Raw genomic sequence first — 14,372 nt, forward strand, 5'->3', positions numbered from 1 at the left:
TTTCTTCTAACTTTTTTTTTTATTAAATATTTTCAACAATTTTTTTTCGCATTAGATTTGTTTTTCTTTCTTTCATTTTTTTTATCGGTCAGTGTAAACAAAAATTATGTTCATTGTCATTTAAAAACTAGTTGGTTTGATAAAGACGAAAAATGTCGCAATTTTAATCAAGTATAGTCGCTTAATTTTTAGTATCAGCTGTATTTTCTGAAGTGGCACTATTTTCTTCTGGTTTTGATTCCAGTTCGGTTTGCGTTGGTGATGGTTTATCATTGTCATTGCTTGTCTTATCGTCGATGGTAATATTTTCAACTTTGGGAATATCGGTATTTGCATCAGTGGCCGCATCGGAATTCGTTGCGCTTTGTTCAGTATTTGTATTTTCAACATCCATTTTTTCGGCTGGTTTTTCTTCAGTTGATACTGGTGATGGTGCCATCGCAGTGCCGGTTTCAGTACTGGCACTATCTTCGGCCTGTTCCTTGTTTGTCTGATCGATGCTTTCTCTCTTTTCATTCAAGTGCAAATCAGATTTTGCTTCTAGCACAGCAATCGATGTTTGAATACATTTGATTGCCTCTCTTCGTGCCAATCGTATACTTTCCTTTCCATTTGTATCAATTGTGTCTAATTTTAGCAAATTTCGTGTGAGCATCTCATCTAAGTAGATGTAATCTTTGTCACCGCGTTTTCCACCAAATTGTTCAACAGCCAACATAAGTTCCAACACATCACGTTGAATTGCTTGAATTTTTGATATACAATCGGCGGTATGAGGTGTTTGTGGTGGCGCTAAATCAGCATTTTCTTGATTATCTACAATTTAAAAATAAAAAACAATATTCCAAATTTAGTTTAATTTTTCAATTTTTTTTTTCTTCAATTTTTAAATATAAATTCAAAGTAAGAAAAAAGAAAAACGCTAACCGGAATGCTGTGGTTGTGATTGTTGATTCTGAGACGCGGGCGGAGGTGGACAAGGTATTGGCTCATTTGATGCGAATGATTCTTTGTTAAGTGGTTCTGGTCTAGTTTTGGTCGGGCCTGTTTGAGTCTTAGTTGGTGGCGGTGCGCCAGTTTCAGTGCTACGATTAACTGGCGTTCCAGTTTCTTCAAGTACGATGGGTACATTTCGAACAAAACCTTCTTGTGGTGTATGTTGTTGCTGCTGTTGTTGTTGCGGTTGTGGTTGTGGTGGTGGAGGTGGCGGAGCTTGAGCATAAAATTGATTTTGTTGTGGAGATTGTGAATATTGATATTGTTGGCCATATGGTTGTTGATAATGGCGCCCATATTGTGGTGTTTGATGTGCATAATTCGGACTTTGTTGATAATATTGATTTTGATTATTTCCGGCTGCTGCACCCGCATAAGCTCCGGGTCCATCGGCCGATGTTGACATATGCACTTGATTTCCATATGGTGTCGAGGTGCTCGAGCTCGATGCTGCACTTGAGCTACGATTTACGTTGCCATCATTTCGGTTATCTGTTAAAAATAGAGTCGTTAGTTTCTTTCAATCGCTCCAATTTACATTTTCTCGTCTTAAGCTAAAAGCTATCGAAATTCAAAACAAAATGAAAATACAAACCATGTCCAGAGTTGTTGGATCCTTCTCTGCGATCGTTGCCATTATTTTGAGCGCCAAGATCGTCTGTTTGAATGGCCGCATCGCAAAGATTCGATTTTGATCCGGTTTGTTGATAGCCTTGTTGTTGTTGCGGTGGCATTTGTGGTTGCTGTGGTGGCATTTGTTGTTGTTGGTGATGTTGTTGTGGTTGCTGCTGATGGTGTGGGGGCTGACGATCATCACGAAAATATCCACCGAAATTTTCGGGCACATATTGTCTTAATTCAGGTGGAACATAATCGAAGAAACCACTACGATCAGCTGCTCCAGCTGGATGTCGTTTATTGCCCACACGTCCAAATGCATCCCATGTCGAACCAAATGGAAAATCAACATCATCAAAGTAATGATGGGCATCGGCCAAATTTTGTCCAGATCCACGTCGTTTACGAGCACTCCAATCAAATGGATTTCCCATACGATTCAAACGTGATCGCAATCCCATATCGGCAAATACATCACCATCTGGATCGTCGAAACCAAAACCATGTTGCTACACGGAATAGACATAAAGAAAATAATTAATAACCACGATTGAAATGTCAAATTTAATACACAGAGAGAGACGACGGCAAAAGCTCATTCATACGATGTGAGAAAGGTACAATAGTGTCTATAGTTCAGAATCTGGTTGATTCACGGAAAGTGAATAAATAACGTTAAGCGCATGATGCGAGAACAACACACATCAATTTAGCAAACAACAAATGCGCGCTATTAAAACAAAAATCATTTATTTATAACTTTGCGTTTGCTCGATCAGTTGTGAGTTCGCATGAAAAAGCAAGAGCGAAACAGCTAAAAACAATTCATCACAATACAGAAGATCAGATTCACCAGTTTCGAGTCTCTTCTCACAATCGCAATTCTAATTTGAATAATAAGCAGCTCAATGAGCCAAACGAAAACTATATTACTCGATCATTGAACATACGGAACAGCGGTGTACGCTTTGTACTTTTTGCCTCAGAGAGAATATTACAAAAGTCACACCGTCGTCGGAATGGTTCAACGACAATTTCTTTGTGCATACCACGGAGCAAATGAAAAATAATAATATATATATTCATTTTGAAATCATTATACAGATTTCTCTATAAAATTTGCTGTGGCGTTGTTGCTTCGTTTGGCTGGCATTTTAGCTATCGTGAGTAGGTTGTGTAGAGAGGCAATAACATGGTCATAATCAACAAACACATTCATTCAATCTCATATAAATATTTGAAGAAAAAAAAAATCCTGTGCCGTATAAATCGCTAAAACACAACATCGCGTTAATACTATCGTGAGATTTGCTTCAAACAAGCAATATTTTAATGAAGTCACCAACTGAATAGAAATAAGAATTTGTTTTTTTTACATAGACGAATGAAACAAAAAAGGCTCAATATTTGCTTCGGTCGTTTTCAACGGTTTCATTCATCTCTTTGGTATTCCAATTTAATTCGACACGAACCTCGACGATAAAAAAAATATACTCCGTTGTGTGGCCGTCACTTTTATTTTCTGTTCAACGGAGCACACGCGAAAAAAATATTAATAATTTTCCGCTGGCAATTTTGTGAAGGAAACAAATATAAAAACGACGACGAAACATAAAGAATGAATGGTGATTTCTCATGTCGCCACTTAATCTATCGTCAGAACGATAGAGAAAATGGACGAGAGAGAGAGAGAGAGAGAGAGAGAGGAATAGAAAGATCCAGGGAATTAAAAAGTATGTGAATGCTTGCGCGTGTGTAAGCGAGACAAAATGTTAACGATTGCAGCGGCTGCAGGTTCACGGACAAAGAAGCATTTACTTTGATTTTAAATGACCAAAGACGAGTCCAAACAAACAGCCACACTATTTTCTGAACATTTTGATTTTTCTTGGCGTCATTCGTCAATCATAATACATCTGAGGCAATTTCATTTGATTTTAGCACAAATTTTAATCGCTGGATACATTTTCCGTGGGCATTTTTCATGCATGAATTTGACTTGATTACTGAAATTCGCTCATCACGCGCAATGATATTTCACATTTTAATATTTATGTGGATTATATGGCACCGAAAGTGGAAAAGACGCACTTAATTGCCTCACATGAACAATGAAATGGGGTTTTTTAAAAGAAAGAAAAGCGTAAGAAGAAGAAAATATGCAAAAAAAACCACACAAACTCATCATGCCAGACACTTTTCAATGTATCATTGGTATGCACAATATAAACAGAGCAGATACAGTATTGCGCGCACCCAGTATATTCAACGATCGAATGTGTGTATTACTCATCACGATGAACAAAAACGATGATGACGACGACGACGACGATGAAAAAAAGAAACAGCAACACAAAAGGAGAGCTTGCGCAAATCCGCACGTTCTATATATTCTTTTTCTTTTGATTTACACTTGTCCTATTGGACGATTCTGGCCATACTTTTCTTTCAGAGCCTCTTTCGCCCGCTGTTTTGCTCAATCTTTACATTTTTTCAAGACAGAAAAATCAGCAAAACAAAGAGGTTGCCAATTTTAATGGCGTATTCCAAAAGTGAATATTTTCTTTTTATGTTTGTCCTTAATTTAATTAACCAAATTAAATTTTCATAACAATAAGTTTTCATGCTCTCAATTGGATTAAACATTAATTTTTTTTTTTGAACATAACAATCACAAATCTATTATCCAATAATTTTGGTCTGATATTAGCATCGAATCTCTCGCCTTATGTGTCATATCGAATCGGTTGAAGCCGAAAACATTCGAACCATTACAGGCAATAGTTACATTTAAAGTAATGAGCCAAAAAAAAAAAGAAACTTGTATGAAATTTGTTGGTGGTGTAATACAATGTTGCGATAAGGAAATCATATTATATTTCATTTTCTTTGCGATGCGCGTTTATTGTCGATTGATGAGAGCTCAAAGATAATGAGCTTAGTGCGCTGACGAACATATTTCGTGCAGCTTTCGATTTTTGTTCGAATATCTACACAAGGTCAAACGCCACTTACCCGAAATTGTGGAAATCGTCGCGAATGGTCAGTAGGTGGTTGACCATTATTTGCTTGATTATGATTCACATTTTGTTGGTCGTGCTGGGGCTGATGGGGATTTTCACTGTTATTATTTATCACAGTCGGTTTCATGGTTTCATACACAAATTTCAATAAAATTCCGTTTCAAATTTGTTCTCTCAACGTTTCAAGAACGTTTGTTGATTTTTTTACGGATGTTTATTTTGTAATGGCACTTTTTCCCTTTCTAGTTCCTGTGCACCGGAATTTTCCACATTAATTTTTTTTTTGTCTCTTTGCAGATTTTTAAATGAGATTTTTGTTAGAAGATAAAAATTCACATTGAAATTGTTGTGAATTCCTTAAATCCTTTTTGAATCTCACACAATTTTTCAATTTAAAATAAAAACACACCGAAATTTGAACAAAAAATGTCGACGAAGATATATATATTTTTTTTTTTACAATTCACTCGACCCAACTTGCTTGCTGCGATAAAATATTCTTCACACTTACGTATCACTTACTTAACTGACGAAAAAGTCGTTTGCACGTTTTGTTTTTTGTTGTTCTCACTCGTGAACATCACACGAAATTGAATGTATATCGATGTTGAGCACACACCCATAGTCGACGGTGTCATGTAGCCTGTAACCGCGAAAGCTTACACACACACACACGCACACGCATCATATACATGCTCTACGTCTCTCTGTCATTCTTTCGTTCTTTATTGCGGGCAACAAATCGCACATACAGACGACGCCAAACAATGTGGGCACAACATTGTATATATACATGTCGTTTTTTGTGTGGGAATTTTTTAACATTTGCAATACAGTTTTGGTGCAGGTCTATCTACTCATTCAATTCAAACGTTGATCACTTTTAGCAGCCAACTCGCTATTATTTCCAATTGTTGGCGTACATTATAAGCTTACACCGTTCACACCCATACATAACAGTCATGAAATTCCTAGAAACGCGTAGAAATTATTCGAACAAAAATGTTTTTTTTTTCCGCAAACATACAAAATACATACGGACACATGGTCAACAATGAAACAACTTTTTTAAACTTTAGATCGCGCAATTTTTCACATTTGATCGAAGATTCGAGAAATTATTGTGATGATCATATGAAAAAAGGAGAAATTTGATTGAAACGCATTTTTGGTGTTTCCTTAAAATAAATCAGTTTTTTTTTCGTATATGATTGCAATGGATATTACTTAATTTGTACTCAAACTTGATTGTCATTCAATTCGTTCTAGATGAGCACAGACAAGATAAATAAAAAGATGCCTAAAGATAAAATGAAGGTATTGCAACAACTACCACCATAAATGAAAATGACAAAGCAGCGAAATAAATCGAAAATGGTCGAAATTCAATGTTCGTCGTTTTAAAAATATTCAACTTTCAATCTTACGGTCGAGACTGATCGAGAGACGTGTGGATATTGAATCTAATTTGAATACAAATTTGCAAATCCAAACACGTAGGATATGTCATGAAACTATTGGAAATTCAGCCGGCTTTGCACACAATACCAAATTCATACACACTCACACACAAAAAAGCCTCCAAAACAGAACGGGCAAAAATTTTCGACAACCATTGAACGCTAATAAATGAATAGACAGCAGGTTTATAATTATTTTTTGCCAAATTGGACGGGTGACCACCCAAAGTAATTAACCGATTGAATCGTAAATCAATGTTATCAACACACCGATACATTACACATACCGTTCGAATGCAAAATGGAGCATTTTATGCAAAAGTGAAATCAAAGTGCTCAATTAACATTTTGTTGTCCATTGACTTCTGTTCATTTTTAGTGTGCCAATTATTGTCGAATACACGTCTTATGCACTGTTCGTAGTGCATAATATTGTTATCGATGCAGATTTTCCATAAATTCGTATACAAACTCTTTACCACTTTCCATTTATTTCAATTTTGTTTTTCGTCTCTGTCGCCTTTATAAAATTTAAGCCTCATGAAATAAATCAGTTGTAATTTGACTGACACAATGAGCTCTTTTCATCATTAACGAAATATAAAAAAATGTATATCCCATTGACAAGGTGTATATTTTTGCTTATTTTTAAACATACATGTTTAAACGTATTTATTATGAATATAAGAAGCAGTACTTGAAATCGCCTACTTCTCTTCGACTACTACAAAGTTCGAGCCTCCAAACTTCTTCGCAAACAACGTGTATTATGCCAATAAAATCTGAACTTAACCGATAATAAATAGCTTCAGATTTTATTATTCATTGACAACAGATAATAGCTCAATAAAGTGCCAAATAATAGATTCAAACATAAACAATTTGTATTGTATTTTCCTCATTGGAATTTCGGTTGTGAATCATTTTGTGTTGGATATGTGATGCTCACACCTCTGTATAAACAATATCGTATGAAAACATGTGTTAGCGTTTTGTCGCATATTTTCGCTCAAGATACTCAGAAGAGATTCTATTGTTTATACAGTCTCAATAAATTAAATGGCATCACGATTTGAATACAGTCGAGAATCACCATCACGTCAATTGCACGTATGAATAAATGCTATTAGAGCAGATAGACACACATTCCGGACGACGATGACGTGAATATCAGATTGTTTAAATTTTATTGGAGTACAATAAATGTGATACAGAAAATATGTGCTTTGAAAATGGAAAAAACAAAATAAACGCAAAGAATGTGCACAACATTTGGAAAAATACCTGAATATCTTTGTATTTGCAAATTAAGCGAACGAAAGGTATGAATGTAAGTGAGAAATACCGAAGGAATGTTTGTTTTTGACACTCTTTTTTTATTCAAATGCCAATATTACAACCTAATTAATATTCAACATAAATAGATCATTTTAGTCATTTCTCTTTTTTTTTTCACTCATTCGGACGGCTGAAAACTTCTCAGAATTTCATCAACATACCATACAATAGATAAAGTTTCATTTCAATTTATTTTCATTGAGTATATGATTCACATTCAAAGTTCATGACCTGAAATCAAGTCTACTTAGATATAGGCATTAAATAAATCACTTCAAACGTTCATTGATTAAGTCAATCGAAAGAATTTGATGGAGATTCTTTATTCAGAATATATAAACAGATGAATTACTTAAAATAGGCAATTGACGCAGCAACTGGGTACAAAATAGTAAATAAAAAATGATGCAAATCTTATTTCACGATCAAATTGAAATTGCACATATGTTATTATCAAACGCATCGTCAAATTTGCATTTTTGTAAGTACGCTGCCAAATGAGAAACGCTTTTTTTCTATTTTCTCAGGTGCTTTGTTCATCTTTCATTCGTATTTAGTGAATTTTATTTTTATGTGCATAATCCCATACCTTTCCATATCGAAAGAGATCGGTTTTTAAGAAGGTGATTTAGTTTTGAAAGTAAGGCTTAGATCAGTGGCTAAATAAAAAATAATAATAATGTCATCAATAAAACCGCGACACAAAACACATTTCTAATTGGATTTCTAATTATGGCATATGAATATGATGACACGGGCATGACCCACTTGTGATACCAAACAGATAGAAATGAGAAAAAAAGACTGCTTGCAAAAATTGCTGAGTAATTCGAAGGAGAATGGTTAACGATTTATTTGTGTCGTAGAGATCGCGCGTTCATTCGAATAAAATTATCAAATCGTCTGAGTGATTTTGGCAAGTTGAAATGGAATATTTCACAAATAAAAAAAAACACAACAAAATTTTGTACATAGATTAGTCTATTTTTATAATGCGAATGCATTCTAGGGTGGTGAAAACCAAAACCCATATAATTTCTACGAAATTTCAGATGAATAAATTTTGCAGTTGAAATTAACGATGACTTTTCAGTTAATTTATACGATATGTATCAATAGAAGATTAACGGTACATTTGACACCGCGGCTTAACAAAAGCAAATGCAATTTTTTCATAATTGAAACAAAGCGTAAAATTATTAATTTTTTGAATGGTTTTCAGAACGAAATAGAAAAATGAAAATTTACGAAAAACGAAATAGAAATCAAGAATGAAAACAACAAAATTTTCGAGGAGAAAAATGAAAATAAACACGTATGCACCATTCCACAGATCACATTTATAAATAACTTGTCCGCAAACACTTTCATTGATTCGATAGTGAGTTGTGACTGTGAAAATAAACAGCAGCGCAAATCTTTTGTGCAATTTTCTTGACGGTTCTCTTAAAAAGTTTGAGCATTTTGCTCAATTAAATATTGCAATTTGCAAATGTATGTGCGTATGCATCGGTTTTTCTCTTGTTTTCGTTCTCTTTCGATGATTGTGATCGATCCGCGGTTATTTTGCGATTTCGATACTTTGTTTTCACACATTCGAGTTGTGTTTGTAACAATGACGACATTGACGGTATGCTGAAAACCTACGGTATCCCTACAACATCGGGCGACTCAACACAATAAAAATAAATATACATACAGATATGTTACGCATTCATTGCGGAATAAATGTCGTAAATCGTCGCAGAAGAGCGTCGCCGTATCAGGGTTTTTATTTTGCTATTTAGGTTAAGAGGAAATATAGACTTTTTTGGCAACAGATCTCATTTGCTCCTTATTTTTGTTGTTACGTTTCTTTCTTCTTCTTTCCTCTCGTCCTCTTCGTTCGGACCATTATGAAAAAAGAAAAAAACAACAAAAAATATGTCATATGTGCAGGCGCTACATCATTGTGTAGCACATGCCTTTATTGTTTGTGTCGGTATTGAATGTCGATTTAATCCATACATATACTTTCTTTAAATGGCCTTCGTATTTGGCGATGGTTCCGTATTTCCAGTATGAAATACATGTATGTCTGTGTATTCGCGTCCACTGCGATGATTCATTGCCTTCTCTCAATCTCGTCAATTCGACTGAAAGTTGTTTACTATTACAACTGTGAATTGAAGAGAGTGCTTTTTCTGTTTTGTCTTATTTATTGCGTAGTCGTCACATTGTCACAATGACGACATCAACACTCTTTTAGACTGAAAACCGATGATGCAAAAAAACAAACAAAAGCGACCCAAAGTTTCCGCTCTTTGTGTATTTGTATTGATGTGATTTTATATACACAAAGCATATCGCCTTCTAAGACATTTCATTTGCACATTCGGTTCGTGTGTGGGCTACACTTTTGGCGTTGAATTTGTAAATGTTTGTCATAATCGCGGTTATATATCAAAGACTCTCTATATTCAAAATACTACTTATGGTCACCTTGTGCACTCTTTACCAACTAAATCACATTTCAAATGCAATCTATATTTAGAATGATGTTTACGATAAACATTTGACGTGGTCGCTCTGTCGTCATTCTAGTTCAGTTGCTCAACGCTATCAATGTTGTCGGTGAACATGAAAACTTTATTTAATCGCTACTTTTACATATCATTTATTTGTTTTTAAAATCACTCCTTCAGAATTGAACACAAAATCAAAGATTTTTTTTTTATTTAACGAACATGACCACATCAAGAGCAGACAAAGGAAAGTGAGTAATATCACTTGACACCTAAGAATGTTTGAGACATCCACTATTTGTGGTTGACGAATTCATTATTTTTGGTTTTGTCTGGGAGAGTTTTGAACTCTTAAAAGACTCTTAAGAAAAGAATCTATTTTCTGATCTTGAAAATTAATTTTATTTTCTCGATTTTTTCTACTGTAAAATATTTTTAATATTTTTCGCAAAAATCAGTCGGTACTATATTCCATATTAAAGTAAAATGTTGATGGCTTGGAAACGCGGCACTGTACTTGTACCTGAATGAAATAATGTTGGTTTAAATAAGCAATTGAAAATAACAACATTTCTTTTTACCCGCGCTAGGTTCAAATGATTGAGCATCCATTTTCTTTGAATGGTTACTTCAAATCATAGCTTCTGACTACCCTAGAGATCGTATTTTGGAAGGACCTCGTTTTGTCTCATAAATTAATTTTCGAGAGAAAGGAAAAAAATACACCTTTGAAAACTTTTGAATGAATATTGCATCAAAATAGTATTGATCAGTGGAAAACTATAGAACTTTGATTAAATTCGTCCGTTGCCATGGAACATTTTAATCAAATCATTCAAACTTTCGTTAAATCATATTTGTCAGCTTGAAATGTCTATCATTATATTTTCATTGTGTATTTATTTCATAATGTTTGATATTTTTTTTTTCTTAATTTTTTTTTATCCTAAATATTTTCACATTTCTGTATCACAAAGTATGTAGATAGACCTATTACTTTTTTATTCATTATTTTCTACATTGTGGTTGAAACGACTTTGTACAATATATTTAAATTAACATATTTGAAACTATTCCTCTCATTTTTATCATTAAATTTTCATTGAGAAAAATTCAAATATTTACAGCCATCTCAAGTAGCTCACATAAGTTAAAAAAGAAAAACCTAACAAATGTTCATTCTAACAATTGCTCATTTCTGCACATACTTATTATCAATTTAAAGTGATTTTTTGCACGTTTTACATACAAATACGTACTCAAACGCACACATACACAAAAATTCAGTGCACTAATTGCATTTCTATCTATATTAGATCTATATCACACACGCACATCGCCACACACTTGTGGTTTAAGTCACATTGCCTTTACCACTTTTGAATATTTTCTTTGGCTCATTAGAGAAACAACGTTCATTTCATTCGGTTTGTGCCTTGTAATAAGGAGTGTTTTAAAACAATTTGAAAGTGACAAGAAAATTACTGGTTTATTTTATTGAAAATCAAAGTCATTTGTTTTTTTCTGTATTTATCTTATTTGCGATAAAATTGATTAGAGTAATAGGTATGTTAAATAAATTTTGTTGTTTATTTTCATCAAGACAAAAAATCGATAGAAAAAAAACTATTAAACGCTATATCTTTAATGATACAGACAATGAACGAGGTTGAAAAGCAACAATTGATTCAGAATTGGGAGAGAATATTCACTGTAGATGCGATAGATAGAACAATCCAAATAACAGCAAATGTGCCAGAAGACGATACGGGATACGTAAGTACACTCATCTATCAAATAGATATTAGTCACTTTTAAATGAATTTCAAATACTGTCTAATTATAGGTTGACCTCTATGCTGTGTACAGCTTTCTGCGTAAATATGGTGCCATTGAATCGACCCAATATTTTGTTCGAGAAAAGGAACAATATCTACTGATCGAGTTCAAAAATATTAAAACAGCTGATCGACTAGTGATGCGACGACAAATCACATTCAATCACCAAAAGTTCAAAGTTGAACCGCTCAAAAAAGCTCAACTGCTTATACATGGTTTATTAAGCCGAAATGATCAAATTGAAGATTTTGAGAAACCAAATTCCATGCCAAACAACGAAACGCAAAAAAATATCTTGAACATTCTCAATGATGATTGTTTGCGAATGATATTTGAAAAAGTAGTTAACATTGGTGATTTTCATTCGATACAAAAGGTGTGTGGACGTTTTGAAGAAATTGCCAAACAAATATTTCCATTGAAAATTAAACGTTGTGACGTAAATATTTGGGATTTGAAAAGTTTCAGCAAAATTGAAAATTTCTTATGCGAATTTGGTTCGTCGGTTCAATCATTACAATTTCGTGAACCAAATGATATGCCCGCAGTTACGGACATATTTTTGAAAATAATTCATAAATATTGCAACAATCTGATTAAATTTAATCTCACAATTTCCGATATTAGCATTGGCACCATAAATAAGATTAATTCACTACTATCAAAATTGAAAAACTTGGACTTACGTCTCGTGTGCGGTGCTGAATATATTCCATTGGATGAATTTATTTCGGCTTGTTCTCAATTGGAGACGTTAACCGTAAAAAGTTGCCATCAAGTATTCATAACAGAATTGCCAAAAATCACACTTTCAAAATTAGTGGAATGCCAAATAAGATCCCGGCCTATAATTTTTGATGAGTTTTTGGCATGTAATCCACAAATCGAAAAAGTTACACTCGAATATTCGGAGAATTTTAGTACTCTTTTCGGAACAAATATGCAAAACGTTAAATATTTAAGCTTAATTACCGATGGATCAATCACGACAGAAGAATTTCAAGAAATAGGAGAATTGCAACCACAACAGCTGGACCTAGAACTAAGACTCGATGATTCGATTAATAATATTTTTGGTTTAAGTAATATTAATGTTCTTAAATTACATGTAAGCGCGACATTTATGGATAGCCATTTGATTACATTGGCCCAAACGTTGCCAAATTTAAAATCATTGACCATTGTTCATGAACATCGGGTCGAAATAACTTTCGATGTGATCAAAAAGATGTTACGATACTCTGTTCAATTACAATATTTCGATGTAATTTGGCCAAAAAATGGAATTCAAAGTTTTGAAAAAAATGATTATAATGAAATCGTTGAATTTGTTAAAAGACGCCCAAATCGCATAAAGTTGAACATTCGATTGTTTCATGCTACAACACTATTTGACACTAAAAATGGATTCAAGGGAAAATTAATGGTGTTTGATACGCACTCAGAATGGGTACATGTCTTGAAATTTTTTGAATATGATGTTCATTATAATTATTATCACATTTTGGCTTAAATTAAGAAACATAATGACACTTTGAAGCTATTGCATTCTGCTTCAATTGATTGAACACATCCAATTCCAAGGAATTGAATATTTAAATAAATTTCAATAATAACTTGTGGTCCTTCCTACTAAAAAAATCATGAACTGAACAAATCAATGAAAGTATTCATTTAAATTCTTTTCACCAAAAATAACGAATTACAGAAGATAATTATTTTTTAAATATTGACAAATTTCAGCAAGAATATTTTCAAAAAAATGATGAATTCTAATCCTATATTACAAATTTTATGTCATTTAGTTATTAATTTTAAATCTTTATGTATTTTCAATACAATTTATTTGGATTTCTCTTCTACTATTAATACACTTTTATTGAGTTTTAATTCTCATAAGACTCAGTGTATTAAAAGTAGAAGAAAAATCCAAATTAATTAAATTCCCCCCCCCCCCCCCCAAAAAAAAAAAAAAAAAAAAAAAAAAACAATATTTTATGTAAAAAGTGAATATCGACAGCCGATCACAGAAAAAATATTAATGGCATAGGTGGAATTATATTATTTAGTACATTTTTATCGAAACGATAATTTTTGACGTGCTTCAGCACTCGTCAAGAAATTAAAAAGGTAAATAAAATTGAAAAAAAAAAAAAATAATAATAGATTTTGAAGCAATTATAGAATTTCTATAATAAAAAGAATTTGTTGAAATTTTTTTATAAAAAAAGACGCCAGAAATTTAAATAAAATCAATATGATCGTTTTGGACACACTGCATCAATATCGTATCGTAATTATTTTTTGGATTCAAGATAGCAAATTTTTGTTAATTTATTCGAAATTTGTTATGAAAATCTTTTCATCAAAATTTTGCTCACAATAAATTGGAAGAGAAAAAAAAATGAAGAACCCATCAAATGTCACAACGAATATGGTATAAATTTATTTTTAATGTACGTTATGCGAAATGATTATTTGGTTACAAAAAAAACACATATAGACACGCATACACATACATATGCAGTTTTCAAATTACGTTTGTTTAATGTAAACTGAATACATTTACGATTCAAAATGAGTAAATCTTGACG

The 14,372-nt window shown here is 33.0% G+C and overlaps 2 protein-coding genes across 3 annotated transcripts; one reads left to right on the forward strand and one right to left on the reverse strand.

The window, feature by feature from the left end:
- Nucleotides 1-50: 50 nt before the first annotated feature.
- Nucleotides 51-5,273, reverse strand: LOC116343177 (BAG domain-containing protein Samui-like). The gene is made up of 4 exons (XM_031771098.1): nucleotides 4,630-5,273; nucleotides 1,592-2,123; nucleotides 928-1,488; nucleotides 51-816 (listed from the first exon to the last, which is right to left on the reverse strand). The coding sequence occupies exons 1-4, from the start codon at nucleotides 4,762-4,764 to the stop codon at nucleotides 182-184; spliced, it is 1,863 nt and encodes a 620-aa protein (XP_031626958.1). The 5' UTR covers nucleotides 4,765-5,273; the 3' UTR covers nucleotides 51-181.
- A 1,964-nt stretch (nucleotides 5,274-7,237) lies between these two features.
- On the forward strand, nucleotides 7,238-13,405 carry LOC116345232. Of its 2 annotated transcripts, XM_031774450.1 has the most exons (4): nucleotides 7,238-7,419; nucleotides 11,498-11,505; nucleotides 11,596-11,715; nucleotides 11,786-13,405. In XM_031774450.1, the coding sequence occupies exons 3-4, from the start codon at nucleotides 11,599-11,601 to the stop codon at nucleotides 13,289-13,291; spliced, it is 1,623 nt and encodes a 540-aa protein (XP_031630310.1). In that variant the 5' UTR covers nucleotides 7,238-7,419; nucleotides 11,498-11,505; nucleotides 11,596-11,598; the 3' UTR covers nucleotides 13,292-13,405. The 2 variants fall into 2 exon arrangements, with proteins under 2 accessions (XP_031630310.1, XP_031630302.1); XM_031774442.1 differs by lacking the exon at nucleotides 7,238-7,419 and having other exon boundaries at nucleotides 11,305-11,505.
- The last annotated feature ends 967 nt before the right edge of the window (nucleotides 13,406-14,372 follow it).

This window comes from Contarinia nasturtii, unplaced genomic scaffold, assembly GCF_009176525.2.
Source record: "Contarinia nasturtii isolate CC-2019 unplaced genomic scaffold, AAFC_CNas_1.1 Cnas_scaffold_129, whole genome shotgun sequence".
Taxonomy (NCBI): Eukaryota; Metazoa; Arthropoda; class Insecta; order Diptera; family Cecidomyiidae; genus Contarinia; species Contarinia nasturtii.

Bases quoted from the DNA above. Each gene is read 5' to 3' on its own strand.
- LOC116343177 (XM_031771098.1), bottom strand. From the start codon at position 4,764: ATGAAACCGACTGTGATAAATAATAACAGTGAAAATCCCCATCAGCCC. The intron at 1,489-1,591 runs GTTTGTATTTTC...TATTTTTAACAG, and splicing joins ATCCAACAACTCTGGACATG to ATAACCGAAATGATGGCAAC. The intron at 817-927 runs GTTAGCGTTTTT...TTTAAATTGTAG, and splicing joins ATCACAACCACAGCATTCCG to ATAATCAAGAAAATGCTGAT.
- LOC116345232 (XM_031774450.1), top strand. From the start codon at position 11,599: ATGAACGAGGTTGAAAAGCAACAATTGATTCAGAATTGGGAGAGAATA. The intron at 11,716-11,785 runs GTAAGTACACTC...GTCTAATTATAG, and splicing joins CAGAAGACGATACGGGATAC to GTTGACCTCTATGCTGTGTA.